At 44.2% G+C, this 26,406-nt stretch overlaps 1 protein-coding gene across 6 annotated transcripts in view; it reads left to right on the top strand.

Moving 5' to 3' along the window:
• SYT16 (synaptotagmin 16) overlaps nt 1-26,406 on the top strand; it is a 119,801-nt gene that overhangs the window by 12,583 nt on the left and 80,812 nt on the right. For 3 of the 6 annotated variants that reach the window (XM_071809748.1, XM_071809745.1, XM_071809744.1), the window contains one exon: nt 2,465-2,654. The exons of 2 other annotated variants lie outside the window; for them this stretch is intronic. In XM_071809748.1, coding sequence (XP_071665849.1) covers nt 2,552-2,654 — 103 coding nt within the window. In that variant the 5' untranslated portion in view covers nt 2,465-2,551. Of the gene's footprint in view, nt 1-2,464; nt 2,655-26,406 lie in introns of those variants that run through there. One more of the 6 variants, XM_071809742.1, reaches the window with a different exon arrangement.

The following is a 26,406-nucleotide window of genomic DNA, read 5'->3' as shown; positions in this document are numbered from 1 at the left end:
TGTTCCTTTGACATCTCTCTCTTGGGTCCATTGCACATTTAAATGGAGCAGCTCCAGCAGGTGTACTGAGAGATCCTGTGCTCCAGGAGGGCTCCACAGGCCAGGGCAGTGTGGCTGCTGGGCTTCAGACCCTTCCAGGCAAACCCAGGACTTCCACGCAGGGCTGTCCTGTGTTCTGGCTGTAGCCACGCAGCTACTGGAGAGAAGGTGCTGCCACTTGATCTCGTACAGTGCTTCATCTCTTTGGTAACAGATGAGCTTATGGGGAAACGTAGGCAGAAGTTTCTGTGTTATGGGTTCAGGGAAGGATTAGGTATGAGTGAGTTCTGCTGATTTGGTTGGTGCTGTCACAGTTTCTGTGAGAAGGTGAGTGCCTGGGGAATTGTAATGCAAAACATGTCAGATCCCCTAGGATTAGGTGTCAACTGATGATTTTGAGTACTGCAGTTTCAAATTTGGCACCTAAAAATAGCAATTGTGTGGGACTTTGCCACTGACTGCCTTCGAGAATCAACGCTTTTCTGAGAACTTTGAGATGTGGCATTCAATCCTAGTATGTAAATATTCATTCACCCAATCTCACTCATTTGCACTCTAACCCCGATGCCTCCCTGTAGCATTTACTGTGTAGCTTCAGCTCATGTGATGACAATAGGTTGCATGATGTGTAGCAGGGTGAGGAGTGTATGGCCTAAACTCTGCTTGGTTAGCAACATGTTTGTACTGTGATCATCACAACGCAGCAGCCCTCTTGCCTCTTTCCTTTTTCTTTCCCACTGCACTTATTTTGTAATTACTTGGGCTCATAATGAAGGTAAAAATAGCTTCTCTATTTAAAGAAGACAGATGGTTTTTATATTTTTTTTTTTCTTAGCATTGAATGAATTATGGTTGAGTCAGAAACTGCCAGCCCAGAAACGTATGTTTTCATTAGAGAAATACTTGATTAGGTTAATTGAGTGTGATTCAATGTGATGTACATTTGGCCAGCCTAAAAGCTTTCCAACTTTCTCTTGGACAGAGGTAACAGTATCTCAGTGTTTGCAGTTTGCTCAGCAGTTTCCAAAACCATTCCCTACGAAGTAACAAAACATTAAGCGGACACTACTGAATTAACAGAGGGAATACAAACTTTTATTAAAAAAATAAAAGCAAGGTGTGTGTCTTCCCAGTGAGCACACACCTGTATGTCATTGTGATGGGTCCAAGAACAGAGGTGAGATTTGGTGTGAGATTAAAGCACTGTGAAGGCGTGTGATGGGCATCTGAGCTCCCATTATGGTTAATGGAGATCTTTGAGCTCCCAAGCTGTACTGGGTGATGATCCAGTGACAGTGGTGGCAGTGGGGATGGGTGTCTTCATTTTGAACTGAGGCTCACCCTTGTTACATCCACATGGCAGCTGCGTGCATGTAGCTCCTCATCTGCTGGAAATAAAAGATTGAGAATGTCAGAATGTTTAGATATCCCTGAGGACAGAGGATCAGGAGATAGCGTGCAAGTGAAGATGGAAAAAAGAGAATGTAACACTTTCAGAAGGACTGGGAATCATTTTAAACACCAGGACATGTTTGTCCATTCACATCTTGTTCCTGACAGTGAGGTCTTTGCCATCATTACTGAACAGCAAACCCCTTCCCTTTTCCACCTGAAACGCTTCAGAAGAACGAGCTGAGATCAAACCCAAACCAAGAGAGAGCCCGCGTCAGTCGTGGGGACCCAGCCTGGAGGGAAGGGACAGATTAATTATAGAGTGAATTAATTACGAAGTAAATTACAGATTAATTATAGAGTAAATTATAGAGTAAGTTTGCCTTTGGGAAGTCCCTGTGTCATAAGATGGAGCAGGAATTTGGTTACGCTGAGCCTTGCTAAGCTAAAGACTTCAAGGTTGTGTTTGTGATATCCTGGATAGCGTGTCTTGTATCAGACAAGTAATATTTTCTGTTGCCTTTTTTAATAAAGTCTGAAGATCCCCTGGGCAGCCCCAGTTGTCATACAAGATTCTTTAGTTAGGCCATGGTATGAGTTTAACGCGCTGTTGTTTCAATGCAAGCTCAAGCCTCATGGGAGAGATGATTTGGAGCTTGGAAAACAGGCAAAAACCTTAAAACCCCAACCTCTTTTGTGATGTTTGTTGGAGACTAAAGGATCTTGATATCTCCTGGAGACCTCAGTCCTCTTCCAGACTCTGAAATACAGCCAGAGAAACTCTAAGAGATATGTTCTGTGCCCCTATCCTCTGTGCCTAGAAATGGCATGCACAATACAGAACCCTCGATGCCATCCAGCAGTTGGTCTGGGCAGTGTCCAGGACCATTTTGTAGCGATGCTTCATTTCCCATGGCCGTATAAGTCTTAATATAAACTCCAAGTTCTTTGAGAGGAGTCCTGATAGTCCTGGTTTTGTAATTTGCAGCGTGCCTTTTAGCAACTGGACAGCCTTTCTTTTCTTTTTCCCCAGTGATCCTTACTCCTGCTCCCTTTCTCCCATCTGGTTTCTGAGGCTGAGACCTTCTTCTCCAGAGCTGAGTTGTCTATTACTGCTGTGATGCCGAGAAGGTCAGCAGGTCAGCTGATAACGGACAGTAGGAGGCTGGCTCGGCCGTGTCACTGTGTTCTTTCAAAGGTACTTTGTGTCTGTGTGACTTCAGGTGTGTATCTGTTACATATTTGAAATGAATCATCTCCCACAGCATTTGTGCAATTTGATACAGACAAATAGAAAGCAAACAAAATGAGTTCTGTCCTTGTTTCATCCCCTTTTGTTCCTTCATTAGGCTCCAAATGATTCTTAGGGTGTAAGATAACTCTTTCTGGGAGCTTATTGAAGAATCCTGAAATAATGGAATCATTTTGATGGGAAGAGACTCTTAAGATCATCAACTCCAACCATAACCTAAATCTAGCACTAAACCATGACCTTAAGAGCCTCATCTATACATCTTTTAAACACCTCCAGGGATGGTCACTTCACCAATGCCCTGGGCAGCCTGTTCCAGTGCTTCACAACCCTTTCTGTGAAGAAATGCTTCTTAATGTCCAATCTGAACCTTCCCTGGTGCAACCTGAGGCCATTTCGTCTCATCCTATCACTTGTTGCTTGGGAAAAGAGACCAACAGCCTCTATGCTACAGCCTCCTTTCAGGTAGTTGTTGAGAGCAAGAAGGTCTCCCCTCACCCTCCTTTTCTCCAGGCTAATCAGTTACAGACTTTATGCACCGTTCAAGTACAAGGAATATATTTGTGTATTTGAAATCAGGAAGGCAGATGTCACCTGTTGGGACAGCATTGGGGCTGCTCAGATGCATAACTAGTAGGGGTGAAGCAGGAGGTCTGAAATGATGTGTAGAAGATGCTCTGCCACTCCCAGTGCAGAAGGCTGAAATGTCTTTAGACCCCCTCTTGCTACAGGGGTGATGTGCATGTGGTTGTTAGGAGGTTGTATCAGTGGAGAATACTTGATGTAGGTTTGATATGCCAGGATTAAGGTATGTTTTGTTCTCTCCTTGCCAGCTTATGAATGGAAAAAATGGATGGTGGTTAGCTGCAGGCAGGTGGGTATGCAGGTATAGTAGTGATCTGTGTTGGGGAATCTTTTGCTGGAAATTTGAGAGAAAGGAACTAAAACTAATTTAAAATCAAAACACAGCTCTCATGGGAGCAATATCCATCTTTCTGTAGCACTGCACAGAGTTTGAATGCAGCAGGTCTGGGTGCAGCAATTTTCTATCCTGGAAGAAGTCTGGTAGATGCTTTGTCCTGTGATCTGAGGTAGTGGAACAGCTGTGGCTTCTGGGAAGGGAGCAAGTAAGAAAAAAATACAATATTTGTTTTTACATTTGTTAGCAGCTTTATTTCTGTAGCATATAGAGATATTGAAAGTCCTTCCTAAAATGCAATGCCTTATTTTATAGATATGCCTTTCTAAATAGAGATGGGGACGGGAAGGGGTGGCAGGGGGGAGGTATTGTCCAAAATAACACTGAAAATCACTTGGAAGAGTCTGAATCTGAACTTTTGTCTGCATTATTGGCCATGCTTCATACCTGATAGAAAGCACTCCCCCCTATGATGTCTTCAGAGTCAATTTTTTAAGAAACTGCATCCAGATGCTGGAATGAGAAAGTGATGGAGACTCTAGAGGGCAGTGCAGCCTCCCTGCAATATGAGTATGGCCAGGGTTTTTCATAACAATCTTACTCTGCAGGATGGGTGCTTAAAATAGTTAAAAGTATAGAGTTAAATACAAGTTTTTGTTATTATTACTTCATAGAAAATTTTGATTCGTGAAAAATTTTCTACCAAGAAGACATGACCGTTTTTTTAGAGGAACTTTGAGCATTAGGCTGGCTGTACTAATTTTTAAAAGGTTTTAATTGCTTGAAAAAAATTGTAGGGTATTAGTGTATGATTTAGGGAGACAAACAAACCGAAACTCATCCTTCCTGTGCATCTAGCAGAGTCCACAGAAGAACTATTTGTTTTTACATTGCTTTCCCCCTCCTCCAGGAGAGCCTCATAATGTAGCATATCCGTTGACTGGAAGTGCTCTCTGTTTGCCTTGTAGACAGATAAATCAATAAATCATCATGTCAGCAGAGCACAGCTTGAAGTGAAATTTCCCTCTGCTGGAAGGTTTCAAATTAATTTTAGGTGGGAGCTCAGATGTGCCATACACACACGACTACAGATAATATTACAGGGCTGCATCCAGAATGACAGGGCGTTGATTCAGTATGTCAAGCTGCTCTACAGGATGTTGAGCCACAACCTAGAGGCTGCTGATGCTGTCAGAAGGGGTCGGTAGCTCCTTGCTACCCATTAAGCAGTTTGTGTGCAGCTGGCTGATTATCTAGTGAGCTTTTGGCATGGATTTTTGCTTTAGGAGAGAGTTCACATCTCCAGCCTGTGACCTTATATGTCTCTGCAAAGCGAACCACAATCATGATCTCGCAGCACACGAGAGCTGCAGAGCCTGTTGTCCTCTGAGCAGCTGCTGCGAGTTAAATTGATGAAATCACACTCAGATGCCTCCGCTTCTCTTTGCAAAGGTGCACGTGCAGGTGCATCTGTGCACACGTGCGCACACCTCGAAGGATGTTTTGGAGAGCACGCTTGGCTTGCGTGACCCTCTTCTGCTGATAGCTCTGAAGCAAAGAACAGGCGCATACAACAACATCTGCTGCTTTTTAAACCAGCAGCAAGGGTTGTTGCTTTGTCTTTGCTGTGTTTCCAGAGGTGCCGCAGGCTGCCTTTTGCTGCAGGGCTGTGCAGCACCTGCACACTGCTCACACATGCACGGGGCTGTGCACAGGGTCAGGGCGTCATTCACGTTGCAGGTACCTCCAGGGATGAGCATTGAGCAATTGGGGATGAAATCCAAAAGGCAGGTGCTTGAGCAGGAATTGGGCTACCAATGTCACTCTGTAAGTCAGTGTATGGTAGATTTTTATTAACTTTCACAGTAGCAATGCTTCTTCCAAATTAAAACTGCCTGCCTTTCACAGCAGGAAAGAGAAGAGTATCCCATATAGTTGCTCTGGCTGCGCACAAAAATCTGTATGTGGACTCAGCATTAAACAACTAATTCTCCTTTGCATATGTTGTTTCTGTTTAGGGACACTTTCTTCCAATAATGTAATGAAATACAGCTGCTACCACATATATGTTGTGGAAATTACGTAGTGCATTTCCCTGTGCAAAGTGTTTTTAACTCTCTTTGATACTTTTGAAATACATATTTGTTTGTTTTCTAAGTAGAGTGCACCTTGTCCCTCTGAGCAAATGAGAGACTGTTATAGGAAAAGGAGAGCTGTGGATAACAGAGACAGGGCTTTACATGACTGAGCCAAAAAATAAGATGCAATATGCTCTCATTTCAACCTAAGTAAAGGAAAATTGCTTATACATACTTCCAGAATAGTAATTTTTAAAAGTAGTATTTTTTCCTCTCACTTCTATCTGCTTTCTTTATTTCTTTAGTTCTGCCTTTAAGGAAAAGGTATACGAGGCTTACAAATGCCATGCTTCTGCCATGTCTTATTTCTCTTGTTACAGCAATAATTATCCACCCTCTCTCCAGTCTTTGGAAGCCACTAGCGTCCTAAAGCTGGAGACAGCGCCTTGTTGCAGAAGGGGCCTGTTAGAGTGGAGGGATCACAGACTATTTAAGGGGACTGTCCTGCTCATCTGCCCTCCCCAGGGCCATGCAGTGACAACAGCGAGTGGCCAGAGCAGAAGACTCAACTCCAGCTACTGTGGGCAAGGAATTACTGGAGAGAGTCCAGCAAAGGGCTACGAAGATGTTGAGGGGTCTGGAGCATCTTTCTTATGAGGAGACACTGAGAGAACTGGGTCTGTTCAGACTGGAGAAGCTGAGAGGGGATCTTATTGATGTTTATAAATATCTCCAGGGCGTGTGTGAAGAGGATGGGATGAGACTCTTTTCAGTGGTGCCCAACAACAGGATGAGGAGCAACGGGCACAGACTGAAACACAGGAGGTTCCATCTGAATGTGAGGAGTAACTTCTTTACTTGGAGGGTGACAGAGCCCTGGACCAGGCTGCCCAGAGAGGCTGTGGAGTCTCCTTCTCTGGAGACATTCAAACCCGCCTGGACATGACCCTGTGAGATCTGCTCTGGTGAACCTGCTTTAGCAGGTGGGTTGGACTGGATGATCTCCAGAGGTCCCTTCCAAACCCAACCACTCTGTGATTCTGTGATTCATTCAGTGATTTTTCTTCCCCTGAGATGTTGACCTTGGCCTTCTCTGAGCCCAGAGGACTTTCCCTGTTAGGTTTCCTTCCTTCAGGTTCCAGGTCTGCCGGAGTCTGAACCAGGGGCAGGTATTGCAACAGAGCAGTTATTGTGGCAGAGCATGTATGCATCACTCTGATTGATTTTCCCCTTAGGAAGTGCAGAGCGTTTTTCAGGGCTGGTGGTGGGATGGGTTTGTTCAGCTGGCCAGGTGCATTGAACAAGCTGCCTGTTGGACCACCCTGTTTTTCAGATGCTGAAATGTAGCGTTGTCAAGTAGGAGACCTACTGGTAAGAGTCTTTTTGGATCTGATTGACTATTGCCTGATGAATGTTACATAGGTATTACACAGAGATCACTGTTAATTTATGTTTGTACCCATTAATTTCGCTATGTGTTTTCTAATTAGCTAAGGTGTGACTGTAAAGTGGATTAACAGACTAATGCCAAATCCCTGTCTACTCAGTCTCCTTCTGAATAAAGGTTGTTATTTCCTCCGTGGTTTAAAACTGAGCCATGTGTGCTGTCTGACTTGATTTAGGTTAAAGAGTATGAAATCAGCTTAATTTTATACTGTTATTGTTTAAGACTGCTTTGATTTTTGAAGAAGAGAGATATCCGAAGGGCTTAATGCCATTGAACTGTTATGCTGCAAGGTCTTGTCTTTAGCATTTCTTTTGTGTGCGTGTCTCTGCCGACTCCTTTAATAAAAGGGATCTCTTCTCTGCTCCTGCTTCTACCCTCAGTATCTGCTTGGCATTCTCACACCGTTCCTTTGACTGCCTGATGCTCCACGTGTTCAGAAGTGGATCAATAATGGGGGGGGAGGGAAAATAATTTAAATATTTTTTTTCTTAAAATTTGAGATTCAAAGTGCAGTTGTCAGTTTTTAAACACAATGGGGATTTTTATGGTCCCTTTTTTTTTCCTGAGTGATTTGATCTCCTGTTAATGGGGGTGATCTGCAATGAACTTCGCTGAGTTCTGCCTGTTTTGACAACAAGAGATAAAAACCCCAACTCCCTCTAAGGAAAAGTTAAAAACTTATAACAGGTTCAGTATAAGCAGTTTGCCTATAAATGAATAAGTCTACATTGCGGTACCTGGAACTTGTATCTACCAGATACAAAAAAAGTTAATTGCTCTACTAGCAAGAGATACTTCTGCCTCCCTCAGCTGGGTCAGTTGGGATTTGAGAATTAAGCATGGAGACTCTGGGCCGTAAAGCTTCTGCTGGTGTCACTGCTTTTGTAATTCTTGCTCTTGCAACCAGCAGAGAGAATGATGACTGTTGAGTGTTTAATATTATTTGTCATTATATGCTTTTATTAAAGGTGTGCTCATAGTTTACAGGCTCGATCTGATGTAATCAGTGTAGCTCCCTGACTTCACTGGAAATAGCCTTCTACACTGGAAGATCTTACCAAGGTTTTAAGATGAAGTGCATATGAGCTAGTTGTAAAGGCTGTTTCTCACCTGTTGGTGCTGCAGGCATGTTTCAGCTTTAAGTAAAATCTGCACAGACACCTAAAATGTCAAGGCTAAGCTGACAGCAGTGCTGGGGAAAGTATAACACTCTTTGCTTGGTCTTGTTCAACACGCTTTTTCCTCAAATACTGCTCCCTGTTTTAGTGCCGAGTGAAACACTTTCCTGCCTAGCGTCAAGTCGCGTGATGGTGGGACGCATCCATGTGTCATAGCATGGCAGGAAACCTCCTCTTCATTGCTGAGCTGGTGACATGGGAGAGAGAATATGTGATGCGGAGTCTGGGGAGACAGCACCTCCTGGGAGGTCCTTTAGTGGTGGGTCCTTTCCAGGGAGCACAGATTCATTGATGCTTTGCTAGGAAGGTGTGAATTGCTGCTGCAAGAAGAAGAAAGTGCAAGACAGGGACTGGTGGGCGTCATGAACATAAACCACTCAGAGACTTGACAAGTGTGTGGCAGTTTTGCCAAGATAAAAAGGCTGGTTCCTGGCTCATCCCATGAACCTGTCTTGCCAGGAGCATTGAACGGGGGTGCCCTCCAAACATGCTCTGTATTTTTGTACCCATGTCCTAGTTGCATCAAGCAAGGATGCAGCATTATTTAAAAGAAGGAAATGAGGGTGGCCAAGCGAAAAGGGATCATGGTGTGCTCTACACAATTACTGTAACAGGAGCTTGCAGCTGCTTCAGTCTGTGTCTGCCCTGGAGTTTAAATATAGTTGTTGCTATAATATAGGAGTGGGAAGAGACAGAAGGACCAGCCTGGCACACTGGCAGAGGATGGATGCCAGGGCTCATCCTTGAAGCACTGGCAAACACGGAGAGATAATAAAGTTTTCCAGCCCACCCCTGGGGCTGTGGAGAGAAGCATGACTGCGCTGGTTAGAAGAAAGATCCATCTAGCCAGCATCTTGTGTCTGACAGCAAGCAATGTCTGCTAGAAGCACAGGAGCGGAACTGACATGAGAGCTGCTTCTGCTTTCATGATTTCCCTCAGCTTTCACGGTTTGCAGGTCAGGTACTCCCTGGGCGAGGGACGCTTCTCTCTGCTGCAAGCTCCTGCCGTGTTGCTTCACCGGGTTGCAGAGATGCAAACTCCAGGCAGGCAAGGTCAGGCTGCTTTCCTGTAAATGGCAGGCATGTGCAAAGTGTAATGGATAATTCCATGATGTCAATGACCAAAAGCAAACGTCTTGCAGGGTGTAATTGGTTTTTCTATAGTGTCAAGAGCTTTTATGTGTTCAGCATAAATATCTTTGCATTGATTGGGAGAAGGAGATAAAAATCGATGATTTACAATGCAGAAGTGCTTGGAACATGACATTAAAATGACTCTGGAAGACTTAGTTCATAGGAGACATAGTAAATACTCAAGTAATACAGGAAATGAAGAGACACTTCCCAAGTCCTGAAACCAAGCAATAAATTTAATAGAGTCTGTGTTTCTCTGACTAATGGATTTTAATACTGAGTTTCCTTTTGTAGAATTACTCTCTTTTTCATTGCCGAGTTTTGGTTATTTTTAACTCTCTTCTGTTTGGATGTTATGCTGGTTTTGCTGGGATCGAGTTAATTTTCTTCTTAGTAATTAGAATCTTTTTAGTAGCTAGCACAGTCTTTTGTTTTGGATTTAGTATGAGAATAATGTGATAACACATTGAACCTTCTATGGGAAAGAGTTAATCTTCCCTGGGGCAGAGTTAATTTTTTTCTTTCCAGTAGCCAACCTGTGTTTTGGAGTTGGTATGAAAAGACTGTGAGAACTCACTGATGTTTGGCTGTTGCCAGAGAGACCAAGGACTTTTTCAACTTTCCAGCTACACAGGTGCACATAGAAGCTGGGAGGGCACACAGACAGGACAGCATATAGATTGACATCCAGTCTGGCCAATGAGATACTCCCTAACATTAGTGTCATGCTCCATATGTAGCTGCAGCCAGCTTTTCTGACTCATTAGTTTTTGCCTTTTACCTTTTTCCTCTCTTTTTGTCTATGATTGGCTGTTTGGCATAATCAGTTGTGTTTGAGCATGAACTGCTGTCTGGGATCAGCTGTACAGGACCAGAGTTTGTGTTTGCTGCTCAGGGATGGGCTGGTTATTGGTCACCAGTTGGCAAGAACAATTGCATTGAGTATCACTCATTTTGTATATGTGTATATTTTTTTTCTCTTCCTTTGGTGTCTTATTAAACTGTTCTTATCTCACCCAAGAGTTTTTCCCTTTCAAGTCGCTCCCCCATCCCACTTATGTGGGCTGCGTGGTCCTAGTTGCCCACTGGAGTTAAACTACAACATACATTTAGGACCTGAGGCTAAACAGAGACATTGTTTTGTGAGGAAATTCTCTAGCTTGAACAAAATGGAAACCAATTCCTATTTCAGCTGGCTTTGTACACTAATCAGCAGGAGGTTGTCTTAACCCATGAGTACTGAGGAACACAGATAATCATAGAAAATAAAGCTGAAAAGGACACGGGTCCGTTAGCTTACCCCACAACCAGATGAACCGTATCTAACTCCTAACAGGTTTTCTTGCTGCAATTTAAGCATTGTATCTAACAAATACAGAGATCAGATGATTCCATTTGTATCCATAGTGATTTTTTATTTATGCCCTTCCTCTTTTCAGCCTAAATGGTCCCCCTTTCTTTTTATCTCTTTATGTGTCATGTTTTCCAGAATCTTCATTTTTGTATATTATTAATGGGTATGCAAATTGTCCTTTTCTTTATTCCCAGTATACTACCAGACACTAGATATAGTATGCAGTAGTAGTGAGAAGAGAGGAAGATCCACTTCTTGTGCCTCATGCAGGAATGGTCACAGCTCCATACTGCCAAAGACAAAGGCAACTAGCCATGTGGGATGCCCCCATGTAAAATTTCACCTCAGTGGAAAAGCAAGAATGTGCAGCCTGGTGGTGTCAGCTGGACGTGCTGCTGGTATCTCTTGGCTGTAAATGCACCATAGTTGTAGGGGACCCTTTACAGATGAAAGGGGTAGATCCGAGAGAAGCTCACAGGCTTTTCTGTGTCTATTCTGCAAACTAATCCTTGGCAAGATTAATCAGATGTGCATTTCTGCCAGGGCTAGATTGTCTCCACTACTTGTGCAAACTAGCTTGAAGCCAGCTGAGATCTCTGCTGCGTCACCTAGTGCAATGCCTTGTACAAAGCAGACAGACAGCAAGCCAATTTCTTGGTCATCTTTTGCAGAGGTTGTTCCATGTCAGGCCAGAAGTGCCTTGTTAGATCTCTGCCGCAGCTGAAGGCTTTTGCTGAGACGAGTGTTTGATTCTTCATCCATCTTCCTCTTCATATCCTGGGTAGATGGGAGACCTGGTTACCCTGGGATATGGAGAATGCCGAGGTACTCAATGACTTTTTTGCCTTAGCTCTCACTAGCAAGTTCTCTAACCACACCACCAAAGTTACAAAAGACAAAGACAGGAATTGGGAGAATGAAGAATCACCCACTGTAGGAGAAGATCAAGTTCGAGACCAGCTAAGGCACATGAAGGCGCACGAGTCTACGGGACCTGATGAGATGGATCTGTGGATCTTGAGGGAACTGCTGGATGAAGTTGCTAAGCAAATACCCACCATATCTGGGAAGCTGTGGCAGTTGGGTGAAGTTCTTACTGACTGGAAAAGGGGGGAAACATAATCCCCATTTTTAAAAAGGGAAAAATGGAAGACCCAGGGAACCACAGGCCCATCAGTCTCACCCCTGTGCCTGGCAAGATCATGGAGCAGATCCTCTTGGAAACTACGCTAGGGCACGCGGAGGTGACTGATGACAGCCATCATGGCTTCACTAAGGGCTTATTGTACCTGACAAATCTGGTGGCCTTCTATGATGAGGTTACAGCATTGGTGGATAAGGGAAGAGCAACTGATGTCATCTACCTGGGCTTGTGCAAAGCATTTGACACTGTCCCACATGATGTCCTTGTCTCTACATTGGAGAGACATGGATTTGACAGATGGACCACTTCCTGGATAAGGGACTGGCTGGATGGTCACACTCAAAGAGTTGCAGTCAAAATCTTTATGTCCAAGTGGAGACTAGTGATGAGTGACATTCCTCAGGGTTCAGTATTGGGACCAGCACTGTTTAACATCTTTTTTGGTGACATGGACACTGAGATCGAGTGAATCCACAGCGAGTTTGCCTATGACACCACTCTGTGTGTTGTGGTTGACACACTGGAGGGAAGGGATGCCATCCACAGGGACTTTGACAGGCTGGAGAGGTGGGCCCATGTGAACCTCATAAAGTTCCACAAGGCAAACTTTTATACTAATCAGGAAAATCCTAACTGCCTTTCATTACCAGCAGCAACTTGTGTGATGAGCTGTTCCCTGGAGAGGATAAATGCTCTGAACTTCCTGAGGACTTGCAGCCTCTTGTCTGAGATCTCAACTTGAGTTCGGGCTTTAAAGTAGAATAAAAATTGAAAACTTAGGGATGAAGGATCCTGAATTTGACTGATACAGGAGCTCATGTGATGAAGTATGTAAGTGGGTTGCTGGTCCGTTTAGCTGAAAGTCAGATGATGTGCACTTGCATTTATGTGAGGAGTACAAAGCAGAATGTCCCTGAAGCACTGTGCTGGCATTGTGCATCAATATTAGCAAAAGACAGCATAAAGCTTTACTCTGTTCTTGAAATATCTGGAAATTACAAGGGCAGGAAATCATCTGAAGAGATTTGTCAATGCGATTTTCACGAGTTTCCACTATGATTCTATGTGGCTACCTGCAGACACAAGGTAAAACATCACCTAGATCCAGTGTCTCTTTTTGTCTTCCTCAGATCTGCACTGGGGAAGGAAAAACTGTTTGCTCAGGACCTTTTACCTCTTCACTGCACAGCTCTAGTTTGACTTTGGCTGCCTGCTTTAATTGGTGTTTAATGAAAAAGCTGTAAAAAGCCCTTGGAGCAACCAATAAATCATTAATATATACAGAAAAATAAGAAAGCATGTGTGTTCCCAAAGTGACGCGAGAACAACAGGGGATGTGATCTGAGATCATCTGACCTTTTTTCCCCAAAAAACTCTGCAGGAGCTCTGGTTTTTCCACCTGGCTGTTGTCAGAACTGATGATTTGTGTCTCACCATCTCCCCAGCCGTGAGCTGCCTTTGAATCCAGTCCAGCCCAGCTCCTCTGCCAGGCAGACTGGTGTGGGTGGTGCTGACTGTACGCTTTATCTAGCACTGCCAGGAAACTGCTGCCCTAGGGTGAGGCCAGGAATACTTTTATTGTTCAGTTTTTAAGGAACAAGTCGAGGCTACTGTTGAACTGAGATTAGAAACGTGCTGTGAGCTGAAATAATTAACGCTGCTTTGATCACAGAAATATGGATTGCTTTGTGTACGGCTATATAAGTATTACAGAGTTTACAGGGAAGAGTCCCAGTCTTGGTTGATATCTTGAAAGTGCTAACGCAATGCAAGTTATCGTTTTATCACAGTTGCATTTATTAAAGTATTTATATTAATTTGTCACAGGACTCCAGATAAATGAAGTGAGTCTGTCCATGAGAAGGGAGGCTGGCTGCTCTGTTCCTGCTCTTTGGCTACCTGTTTCTCACCATGGGCTGGCTGTACTGCTGTGGGAGCTCTGGTTTCTGGATTACTCCTGCAGACAAGATGACTGGATTAGCTATGTTGACTTGTTTATACCTGCAAAACCATGAAGGTGCAATGTTTCCTTCTATTTAGTTCTTCATCAAAAGCAATTCTAAACAAAGAGTTGATGATGCCTTTTGTTAAGTGATTAAATCTATTTTTCTCCCTCCTTAGTGCTGCTCCTTTTCCTGTGTCTTTCCCATTGCTCTCCCTACCTTGTGGTTTGATGAACTGGGCGGAATAAATGTATGGCAGTTTGAAGCACAGTCTAGGTGGTCCGACCATGTGGTTGCTGCTGTTGAAGTAAAATCAGGCAATAGTGCCCTCATGCTGCATGAACATTTGGCGTGCCGTGTGTTATCCCAGCCTGCTCTGTCTCCTCATTGCTTGTTTTCCTCTTGGATTGCCAAATGCCAGCCCAGCTCGTGAATCTCTGTGCTGAGTCCACATGCTAATTATCATGCCAAGGGGTGATCAGATGAGACTATGGAAGGAATAGGGTTGCAGGTATTATCTGAAAGCAGCCAAACCCCCCCATCCCAGCCAGTTCAAGACTGCGAAGGTGATGGCCGTGCACACAGCTGGAAGGTCACACCGGCTGTTGGAAAGATGTCAATGTGTGATGCTGCCGAGGGACGAGCAGACCTTGTACCTACTCTCCAGGCACAGATCCTCAGCAGGAGGAGCGTGGTCTCTGCAGTGCTCCAGGCTGGAGCAGGCTGCTCTGGGAAGGTGCAGGGCTGATTGCCCTTGTGCAGGGGCTGCTGGTGTTACCAGAGCTGCTGTGTGTGCCACCCTGTCCCCTTGGGAAGCCTCCCCTCCCAGGGATCAGTTCATGCCTGATCAGAGCAGTAACCTGGGCTGTGGCTGCTGCAGCAGCTCCTGGGTGCCAGTGGGGAACTGTGTTTTGGACATACTGGTTCCCCCTCCTCTGCCCCTGAAGCGAGCTGGAAGGCCCATTCCTGGTGGATGCTTTGGCCATTTTTTGGAGTGGTACATTGCGTACGTTGGGTTGGCTTGTGTGTATTTGATTTCCTCTGAAGAGAAGAAGAAATCCTTCTTTATCCTGTATTCCGTTTTTATTCTTGCTTGGCCATCATCACCTGCGGCCCACTCCTGTTTTGGAAGCTGTGCGTGGCCAGGCTAGGACAAACTGCAAGCCCTGTAGTGCTTTCCATTCTCCCTCTCCTGCGTGTCCTTGGAAGAGTCCTAGAGAGGGCAGATTGCTCTGCGAGCACACAGCAGTGACTGAGAACATCTGTTCAAGCCACAGAATACGCAGAAGTAGTAATTTTTGCAAAGCTGGGTGTCACTGCCCTAGGCAGAGCAGCCCCAGCAGGCAGGACAGGCAGTGGTCCCTGCCAGGGCAGCTCTCCTGGCTCTCCTTGCAGACCTGTCAGTGGAGAATGGGAGAGGGGAAACAGAATCGGCATCTGTCCCAGTTGCTGCCAGCACAGACATCACAGAATAGCTTGGTTTGGAAGGGACCTTCAAAGCTTATCCAGTGTCACCCCTGCCATGAGCAGGGACATCTTCACCAGCTCAGGTTGCTCAGAGCCCCGTCCAACCTGGGGCATCCACCACCTCTCTGAGCAACCTGGGCCAGTGTTTCACCACCCTCAGTGTAAGAAATTTCTTCCTCATGTCTAACTTACATCTCCCCTCTTCTAGTTTAAAACCATTACCCCTTGTCCTGTCATAACACACCATTCTAAAAAGTCTGTCCCTATCCTCATGGGCCCCTTTTAAGTACTGAAAGGCCATGATAAGGTCTCCCCAGAGCTTTCTTTTCTCCAAGCTGAAGATGCTGCTGGTCCAGGGCATCTGCCTTGGAAGGGCACAGAGATCCTGTGCAGGGAGCCAGCATCCACTGAGCCTGTCTGGAAGGCTTGGCTGCTTGAGGTTAGCAGAAGTTTCTACAGCATGCCTACCAAGTGGCAGCTCAAGTTGGCCCAGGATGCTGGAAAGCGCTTTGTAGCCTGGATATGTCTCCATCTCTATCCAATCTGTGCAGCAGCCAGCCGCGATAAAGAGCAGGGATCTGACTCTGCCGGGGCCTGTCTCCTCCAAGATAAAGCACCATATGGAAGCTGATGGCTCAGCCAGTGTCAGGTATCTAAAGAGAGAGAGGAAACCCAGGGCTCACACCTTTAAAGATAAAGAAGAGCATGTGGGTGCCATTCCTCAGCAAATTAAACCCTTGCAGCGTCTGATCTATCTGTGGTTTAAATCTCTCTTCAATAGCACTTCTGCTAAGGGAACAGTTGGGAAGAACTTTTGCTCCATAATAAACTTTAAGGGGAGATCAGTTTTGAGATCAGAACATGATTTTTCTTGTTTAGTTCATAATTTCTCAGCAAATTGTGGGTTTTTTTGGATTTGATACTTTTGTGTATGTCCGCGAGATTTCTGCTTTGAACTCTGATGACAGTGTATTTCTGATATATCCTTGTTGCGTTTTGTTTGGTTGTTTGGTTTGGTTGCTTTTTTGTTTGTTTGCTTTTATTATTATTTTTTAAATTTTTAATTTTCATCACTCCCTCTTCTTTCCTGCCCATTGTTATTTCACAATCCCCCTTCCTATTTTATGTCCCCTCCTTATTTTCTCAGAAGTTAAGCACTGGAATTTTTCACTTCTGAACCCAAACATGATTTCTGCTACAGTGCCTTTTAAAAATACCCTGGTAGTTGCTTAGTCCCAGATTTTTAGACATCTGTCCTATTTACAGTACCTATTTTTGATACTCTTTAGATTCAGGTGCTTTACAGGTAGAAACCCATGGAAAGTGTGGGCACTTAAGAGATGGAATACCGTGTGTCTCAGGGTGGACAAACAGAAATTAAAGTGCTTGCAAGTCTGGAGAACTTTTGGAAAATGTTTCCTCCCTCCCTAACTACTTCTTATTTACAAGATTGTGGTAATTCTGCTGTGGGAGGTAGCTGTGAACATAGTGAATTAGTTTGCCGGTTCATAGGTGGTCCTTTTTTGTACTCTTGCAATTCAGAATGACAATCCACATCATTAAAACTCAGTGCGTGTGTACTTGATATTAAACAAACTGGATAGCTCTGAGATTGCTTATTTCTTCCAGAGATACAAGGATGAATTGAACCAAGGCGGTTTGCAGCCTGGCGTGTTTCAGCTCAAGGCTGCTAATGACGCATCCTAGAAACACAGAGAATCAGCAAGTCCTTTGTACTTTGCTAATATTTTTCCTGCAGTAACATGAGAGCAATTACAGCTTGGAAGGATGGGAGCTGAAAGACTGGAGGAGATGAAAAAATTCAAAGAGTAAAACAGGATTTCATGAAGTGAAGGCAGGGGCTGTGTGTGGGTGGGTGAGGGAGCAAGCATCTGTAAATAGTTGGCACTGACAGCTGCTTTTGAAATATATGGGAATTTGGAAAGAGAGGTAGAACAGCTGCGTGCGTGTGTGTTTTAGGGAAAAAGGAGGGGAGCAATGTGCTTGTGAGGGAAGGAGCAAAATAGAAGAGCTATGCAGGGATCCACAGAAGGGGTGAGAGTAAGTGGAACACTGACAGAGTGAAGTAGGGGAAGAGATTAGTTCAATGAGATTTTCAGGAATGGGTATAAACTATAGTGCAGCCAATATAAAATTCACTGTCGTGCTAGTGGCTGCCAGGGAGGGGAATATTACTGTTGCCGCCTGCTTGCTGTTCCAGCCTGTCCTCCTTCCCCCTGTTTTATCTTTTGATTTATAGTAATAAGAAATTGGCCTTCCGAAGAGCAGGTCTTGGGACTTGGCTGAGGGATTAAAGCCGAGTCTGTGACCTCTGAGCGTACTGTAATGCTTGTGACTCATTGACTCATCCTCTGTATTGGCAGGTTGATGGATTCCTGACGAGGTTGTTAGTGGCATCTCAGCATTGCTGCCCAAGAGGTGCCTTTTGTGTTTCAACTCCGACTTGGCGAAACAAGTTCATTTCAGGCTCTTTGTGTTTCTTTCCTCCTCCTTTCCTCCGCTTTTACTTCTTTAAATGTAGACTTCTTTTGACGGATCATCTCCATGGTAACTAACAGGACCGGGCTGCCTACAGAAATTGTAGTAATAAAGTGGCTGGTTTTTACACATGATGAAAAGATGATGAAGCACAATGATAGGTGATAAAGACACAGGTAATTGCCCTAGAATAATATTGCTGCCAAGAAGATGACTGAACTCCCACACAGAAGATGAACAGATGGTATATTTATTGAAATTCATAGGCTGAGAGAAGAAAAATGTAATTGATGGCTGTGTAGGTTTTGTTTCAGTTTACTATATACTGAGCAGAGCCGGGAGAGCAGCATACCAGCAGATGGAGCCCGTATGCAGAGCCACCGTATTTCCTCACTGGAGAACGGGCTTTTTGCTTGAGATCAGAATTCTAATCAGGGTCATAAAAGCAGCAGAACCACTAATTGCTCTGATGCATTTCGCTGTTTTAGATCTGTCACATAGCTCTGTTTTATTCTAGAAGGGGTGTAACACTTTTGTAAGAACAGTGGTGGTAAATTACACTAGCAAAGCGGGAACGCCGAAGTAGAAAGTGGATGAGCGAACACTTGCAAAACTTGTGCTCCATACAGGTTTTCCAAGACCAGGTGTGTGTTTGTGTCAGTAAATGGCAGCTGTAGTTTGTTTGCTAACCTGGTTGCTGGAGAGACTTCTCTGGCAGGGCAGCCCGTTGTGCAGAACCCACAGGAAGGCAAAGGCAGAGTGTTTTCCTCTGGCTGCATTCCCTGCATTTACAAGTATAAGATAAAACCCATCACTTTGATGTTGAGGCTCTTGTCAAAATGTTGTCTGCCTGTGTGTGGCAGTGCTATGGATCTGGTTTGAATGGCCACATTGCTGCTTTGTGTTGTGGTGCACTGGTCCTAAGAGTGCAGTGCTGCCACAAGGCTTGGGGCGTTCAGGTTCCCAAAAAGATTGCTTCAGCGCAGCCAGAAGATAAAGTCTACGGGAATCATTATCTGGAGAGCCTTTCTTTGAGAGGTGCAGCTAACATTCCTTAGGACAGGAGTGCCAGCTCTGGAGTGTAAAGATTTTTTTCCCACGTGTAGCAAATACTAACTATTGGGAGAAATACCGTGGGAGGAACGGATTGAGCTGAAGTACTATGGCAGACTGCTGCCTTCCCTGGGGTGCTTGTGGCTCCTCTGTTCTCAGCAGCTTTAGCACCCCTGTTGTGCCTCTGCTAACTCCCATAATATCATGATTTATTGGTGATAATGTCGGGTGCTGTTTAGTGTATGGTTCTCTCTTCCTCTACAGTCTGGTGCTACTTTATTGATTGTATAACTCATTTTCTCATCGCGTTCGGTAAGGAAACCACTTCCCACTTGTGTTTACATCCAGCTGCACCTACTTACATATTGACTACATTTGTAGGACTTGCATGCAAGGGGCTTTGAGAAGCATATAAATAAAATGAGAAACAGGTTATTTGTCTTACAATGATAGTGTCAATGAGAATGAAAATAAATGTGTAGGTAGTACGGAAGAGACTCTCTCCAGGACACTTTGCCCTAGGGAAGAAATGCAAAGTTGTGGGTTAGTCACTTGCAATGTTTGTGTCAAATCCACCCTTCTACTTATTCCTTCCCTCCAGATTGGCAGAGCCCCCACATCTTCTGTGGCACCTGAAAAATCTGATTTCCATGCAAATTGCTCCCGTTTAGGTTGAAACATTGCTGTCATTTTTTCAAACTTCTTCCCTTTTTCCTGCAGAAAAGGAGGGGGAGAAAAAGTTACTTAAGTGATACACCTTCTCCATACAAGATTAAACAGAATTGTGCTGGCAGTGGAAAGATGTGAGTTTTTTTGAGACCTGTCAGCCAGCCAACAAGTGGAGCGTTAAGTTAGAGATGCCAGGGAGATGTACTATATTAATAGAAGAAACGAGAGAAGAGGAGAGGAGAGGAGAGGAGAGGAGAGGAGAGGAGAGGAGAGGAGAGGAGAGGAGAGGAGAGGAGAGGAGAGGAGAGGAGAGGAGAGGAGAGGAGAGGAGAGGAAAGGAAAAAGGAAAGGAGAGGAAAAAGGAAAGGAGAGGAAAAAGGAAAGAAAATGAAAGGAAAAAGGAAAGAAAAGGAAAAAGGAGAGGAAAAAGGAGAAAGGAAAGGAAAGGGAACAGTGTGAATCTGAGCATCACAAGGAGACTGGCCTACCAGCTGTACTTGAGCAGTTATTGAAGTGCATGAAGCATGGTTGGAGTCATATTAATCCAGCTTGATGACTGTTTCATTGTGGTGATCAGTTCCTAATGATCCTCCTGATGTATTTTCAGCACCAGCCATTCCCCTTGCTAGATCCAGGCACCTGAGGGGCCCTGCGGACATTACTGGGGGAGCTGGAAGGGTCTGGGCAGCCTGGGGGGGTTCTCCGGAGAAGATGGTACAAGGCATCCTGTAAAGGATGAGCCTTGCTTGAGATAAAGGGTTGGATTTGTCAGCTTGACCGCAGATTAATCAGGTGCTTGGTGGTGTGGGTGCTGCCAGCTTCTCTCCATCAGGCTGGCTTTGTTTGCTGCCCAGCTAGTGGCCTCTCTTCTTCTCCTACCCTATTCCTGCTCTGCCCTTCACCACTAATTGAATGTTTCAGGCAAAGCTGGGCAAAACATTTTTATTCAAAACTTATTTTTCTGGCAGCCAAGCTTGGAAGCATCGAATAAAAAGATACTGTCTTCTTTTTCTGGGAGAGCTTCTAATTTTCAAAGTTGGAAGCTGAACCATTTTCATGCAGTTGGGTGAGGACCCTTCCTATTGCTTTTTCCTTTTCTGTTTTACTTTCTCTCTCTTCTTCCTTCCATCTCTGTTCCCCCATCCCCATCTCTTTTTTTTTCTTCTACTTGGCTGTATAAAAACTGCCAGAAAGGTCAAGGGAATCTAACTTGATGTGAAGATTTCCTCTCCAAGTTGAGTATTTTTAATTAAAAAAATAATTGGATGTTTTTCAATCTCCCTTTCCCAAAAAAGGAACAGTTATTCTCGGATATGTTTCTGCCTCAGATGGGCTAAGGCTTCTCTGGTTTCCTTGCTCATCGGGGCAGAGATGGGCTGATGCTCTGTGCAGGGGTTCCTGGACCTCTCCATTAGGCAGCAAAGCTTGTCTGTGAAACCATCTGTGTCTCTTGAGCATCCCACTGATGCACGTGGCTGAGGCTGAAAGAACAACATTTTGCCATTGCTGGAATGAAGTTACCTGACCAAGACAGCTACAGCTTCTAAGTCTTTATCCTTGTGGCAGAGGAGACTCCAGGGTGGAGGAGATCATGGCTCAGTAGAAGATTCCTTACCAGAGCAGTCACCTTCCCCTGTGATGCTTGGCATGAATTGAGATCACCTTAAGCAAACATGAATAAAGATAAGGCTTCAGATTAATGCCTTGCCCTAGTTTAGGGGAGATCTTGGATTATGCAATATCTGCAGTACTTTTGTGCAGTAAGGCTGCAGGACTAGGGGGCTGGTATTGACTGGTGTGCCCATAGCACACCAATTGTGCTGGCAGGGTGTGCTGTTAGTTGCTGGGTGAGTAGCAGTGTGAACTGGTTTCAGATACCATTTCTGCTGGGACTGCTGCCCCTGAGCTTAAAGCATATGATCAGAAAGGTTTATTTGACAAGTAAAGCTACTGGAGCAGGTTATTTGTTTGATCTACTGAGTGAAAGCTGCAAACCACGCACTTAATTTTTCATCTTCTGTTAACAGCTTGCAATCTTACGGGTTCAGATTGTTTTTAAATTTAAACATAATTTAAAAAGTTAAACAAAGAAAGCAAGCCGTGGTGCACTGCCGGAAGAATGGTTGTGCTGTGTCAAAGCAAAGATCCCTCATGCTGGCTGGCCGCAAGTACCTGAGGAGAACGTTTAAGAACAGAGTTTGGCTTGTGTTCCCAGGCCCTGACAATAAGCAGTTTGGGACTTACTAACCCATGTGTGATAGCCCATGATGAACCCATACTCCAATTATATATTTGCTTTTGAACCTAGTTATGCTTCCAGCCGCTGCAACGTCCTGCAGCCCTGAGTTCCATAGTCATGTATTGCATTGAGCGTTATTTCTGTGCATTGTGTTTTGTACCTGATACCTACTGATTTTGTTATGTGCCCTCTAGTGGTTTTCTAGAAAGGAGTAGTTACAATTTACTCCTCATTTGACACCTCCATACCACTTACCATTTTATTACCCCTCCACCCCTGCCCTGATCCCATAATTACCTTTTTCTCTCTTTGAAAAACTCAGTTTTTTTGCTTGAGTAGAAGCTTTCTCAGACCCCTCATTAGCCAAGTTGCCTGTCTCACTGTGGTTCTATTACAACCTTTTCAAGACTTCTGCACTGTACTGAAGAAAGGGGGTGCAGTATGGATTTGTAGTGGCAATACTGGTTTTGTGGTCTTATTCACTAGTTTTTGTAATATTTCTTTATTTGCCTTGTAAATGAACACTGAGCTATTTTCAAAGAACTGTTTGGACAGCCACTGAGATCCCTTTCTGAGGAAAATAGCTGAATTACATCCTTTAGCTTCTCTGCAGGTAACACTGGTGCAAAATTTGGCTTTCCAACTCCAGCCCTGTCATCATGAGGGTTCCTTGTACACCTTCATCATCTCTGACCAAGCAGCTCTCAGGAAGGCATCCTATTTCTGCAACACTTGAAAAAGAGTTGTAATTAAATTTTTATGCCGCTAGGAAGTTGCTTACCACAGTTATTTTTTTTTGGTCTGCCCTTATGTAATTCCACATTTAACTTGCCAGATGTTCATGATCTTTTTTGCTTTTCCTCCTTCTGAACGTGATATTCACATTCTGAGGACTATTATTTTTCCCCTGTTTACTGCCAGTAATTGCCTTATTCTGCTGTTCAGCCCCAAACAACAGATTTATTTTTCTGGTCCTTTTAAAGTATTTTGAATTGATGATACATGTATCCCAGTGCTTTCCTGTAGTACCTGTACATGGTCTTCTGGAAGTATTTCTACCTTTCTGGCTATTTCTTTTTACTGTTACGCTAATTTTATGTAGCTCTCCTTTTTCAAATCCAAGTTTATTGCTTAAATTTCTTTGTGCTTTTATTTTTTTTCCTTAATAGGGTGTTGAAAATAACCATTCTCGTATGTTGCTGGAGACTAGCTGCTTTTCTATTACAGGTTTTTAACTAGTTATTTGTAATGTCTAAAAATATAGTGTTTTCATCACCCTGTCAAGATAGTTTCCCAGTCTGTGTGGGGTAGCTGTAATTTCAAATCATTCCTGCCTACATACCCAGTCTTCTGTAGCCCTGTGGACAGTGTCACAATCTGGTTGGTTTTAATATAATCTTAATCTGTGCTTTTTTAACACATCGCACCATTTCCCCACTGGCCTCGCTTACTCTGATGCTCTCCTGCTTCTCGTATTGGGAGAATTACAGAATTACACAAGGGTTTTGTGTCCTCCCTGGAGCCTTATCTTGCTGTGTCCCCCAGATGTGAGTCCCTCATGGGGCTTGCTCACTGGGAGGAGGGACCATGGTGGATGCAGCCCACACTTCTGCGATCCTTGGCACAGCGCTTCTTGTCTCTGAAGATGGGGAACTGCATCTTGTAAGCAAGCTGTTCTGTAAATCTAGCGTTTACCTTGAGGACCGCATGAAGTTTTGGCCCCCTTGTTTCCAAGAAGATAGAACAGAAGTGGAAGAGGTCCTGCACAGGCAGCTGGGTCAACAGTGGGGACATTTCTGGTACTGGGCATGACTGATGGACTAAGACTCATAAGCTGGGAAAAGAGACTGGGGGGATCATCAGAAAGGATAGAGTAGTTTGGGTTAGAATGGACCTTCAAAGCTCATCCAGTCTAAGCCCTGCCATGAGCAGGGACATCTTCACCCAGATCAGGTTGCTCAAAGCCCCATCCAGCCTGGCCTGTGATGTCTCCAGGGATGGGGCATCCACCACCTTTCTGGGCAACCTGGGACAGTGTTTCAACATCCTCAGTGTAAAAAATATCTTCCTCATGTCTGGCCTGAATCTCCCGTTCTTTAGTTTAAAACCATCACCCCCTGTCCTATGGCAACAGGCCCTGCTAAAAGTCTGTCCTCATCTTTCCCATGGTGTCTAGGTGTTCCTGCTCTATCAGGGGGATCAGACTACATGATCTTTTGAGCTCCCTTCCAATGCCTGTCATTCTGTGATTCCGTGATTCTGTCCTTTTAAGTACTGAGTACAGACTTATGTGAGTAGTAATGGAGAGCTGCTCAGGAAGTGCTTGTTCACTGCCTCACAAGACCTGAGAAGTGTCAAAGGGAGCTGGCTTCAGGAGGAGCAGAAGGAGCTGGGCCTTCACGCAGTGGGTGGTAGATCTGCAGAGATCTCTGCTCAAGGGTGCGTTGGGTGCAGAAAGTTCACCTGGCTTCAATGTCTGGAAGAAAACAAACCATACCAGGCTGAAACCATCCTTAGAAATGAACCTGGTTGGAGGTGGGACAGCTACTCAGGAGAAGGCACACATGGGTGTCCTGCTGTTGTTCTTTGCTCGGCATCCACTTGTGGCTGTGTTTGGAGAGCAGACTGTCCCACCAGAGAGAGGTCCTTGCAGGGAAGAAAGGCTGCTGGTATGTTCTCATCTTGTGCTGAAGCTTTTGGTACAGGTTTTGGTTTGCATCTCTGATCTCCACCAGACCTTCACCTAATTGAGTAGATTGACCCTGGCTCTTACACGGCAGGCAATTAATCAAAGACTTACTAATCAGCTCTCTCCATGGCTGGCACCATGCAGAAAGGCTGGGAATCACTTGTGTGCTACCTCTGCAAACCAGTTTTATGCTGAGATTTATAACCAGTTAATTCTATTGAATTTTGTGGATTTAATGTAAACTTTAATTATTATAAGCCCTGAAACATAATAAAAATTACTTGACTTAGGTACCTTAAGTAGGAATTTAAAAACTAAGCTCTGTAGATGCTGTAACTAATTATACTCAGTAGTTTTACCACACTATTAAAATTTAGCTGAAATCTGTCATCTCTCCCTGAAATAAAATAACTTGAAAACTGGCTGCCTGAGCAATGGAGTCTGAACTTATTCTTTAGGGTTTAAAAGCAGTTTTTTTCAAAGGTCTTAATTTTCATCTAGATAACTTCCAAAGCTAGTGTTTGACACTGCTGACATCTAGAACTTGACTTTTGAGCTAGGGTTCTCATTTACTAAGCTGCAGTACTTAATAATCACCCAGTGATGTTAATTGCCATCTATTAGGAGTTTTAAATTGAAGACGCTCTGTGAAATGAAATAAAATTAAATAAGGCAGAATAAATGTGTACAAACAGGCTCAGCACGGCCAAAATCGTTTATGTTGGTGCAGTCTGTGCCGGGGCTGAAACAAAGGACTGCGAAAGGATCCAGTTCAAGGCTGTGGCACCTTCCGAGGGGAACAAACCACTGTTGACATCCTTGTTATTGTTTTATTTATTTTTGTTTGTTTGTTTGGGGGTTTTTCTTGAGCCAGGCCTGTGTACGAGCTCCTGTGTTGTCCTCTGAGCCCCCTTCTGACTTCATTTTTCTGCTGAAAGACAGTAAGCATACTGTACCTTGCTTGTTCTGTCAATGCGAGTTTTGCTGTGATGGTCCAGCAAATCACATCTATTCTCTTTCTGGTAACAAATGTTCTAATCTCCGATTTATCAGCATTAATACACTTAATTAAATAAACTGAATTGTCATGAACAATTATATAGGCTGTCTCTTAATGTACCACAACTTTTTTGGTTCATCGCCCTGAACCGTGGAGATCCTACACTGACTTTTTCCATTGCTTTCCAGAACCGATTGACAAGTGGAGCCCAGACACCCTCATCTCTGCCATGTCGTTTATGGTCCTTGGTGCCTGTGTTGGAGAAACGGTCTGCTTCACTTGGCTTTCGCGTGATGACTTTTGTGTCCTTTTTTGTCACTTCTGTCACCTAAAGTACGTTGCTATCACTGAAAGCACAATCTTTTTGTTTTGCCTGGCTGGACTACCCTTGCAAGCGTGTCTTTACTGATAGTGTATATTTTGTATATTTTGCCTGCACTGTTAGTCTCGTGGTTGTCTTCACTGTTTGATTTTCTTTTCATTGCTGATAGATAACTATATTGCATTCAAGTGGAGTTGCACAGACTTTGGAAGCAATAGTTGCTCTGTTTAAATTATGGATTCCCTGTGCGTTCCGAGGCACGGGCATTTCCCCAATGCATTTGAACTTCCCTTCAGAGTTACTGGAAGTTTTTAAGGACCATTGTTTTGATATCTGTTGTTAAAGTATTATTTTTTTCCTGGTCCTACCTGCATTCAGACAAATCTTTGTGTCAGAGCATGGCTGGGTTGGTGTCCTTTCTCCAGCGTGTGATGGAGCACTCCAAGCAGATCCCTGCCTGTCATTCACATCTGCTGAGTATGGACAGATGACAGTGCTTCTCTGTGTCAAGTACTGTGAAGCTTTTGTGATAACATTCCTGGTGTTTTGGGCTCCTCTTTGGCCGCCTGCATTTGCTCATGCATCTCC

Source organism: Patagioenas fasciata, chromosome 5 (genome assembly GCF_037038585.1).
Source record: "Patagioenas fasciata isolate bPatFas1 chromosome 5, bPatFas1.hap1, whole genome shotgun sequence".
NCBI lineage: Eukaryota > Metazoa > Chordata > Aves > Columbiformes > Columbidae > Patagioenas > Patagioenas fasciata.
Note: the sequence above shows the minus strand (reverse complement) of the source record. Positions and strands in the feature narration are given on the sequence as shown.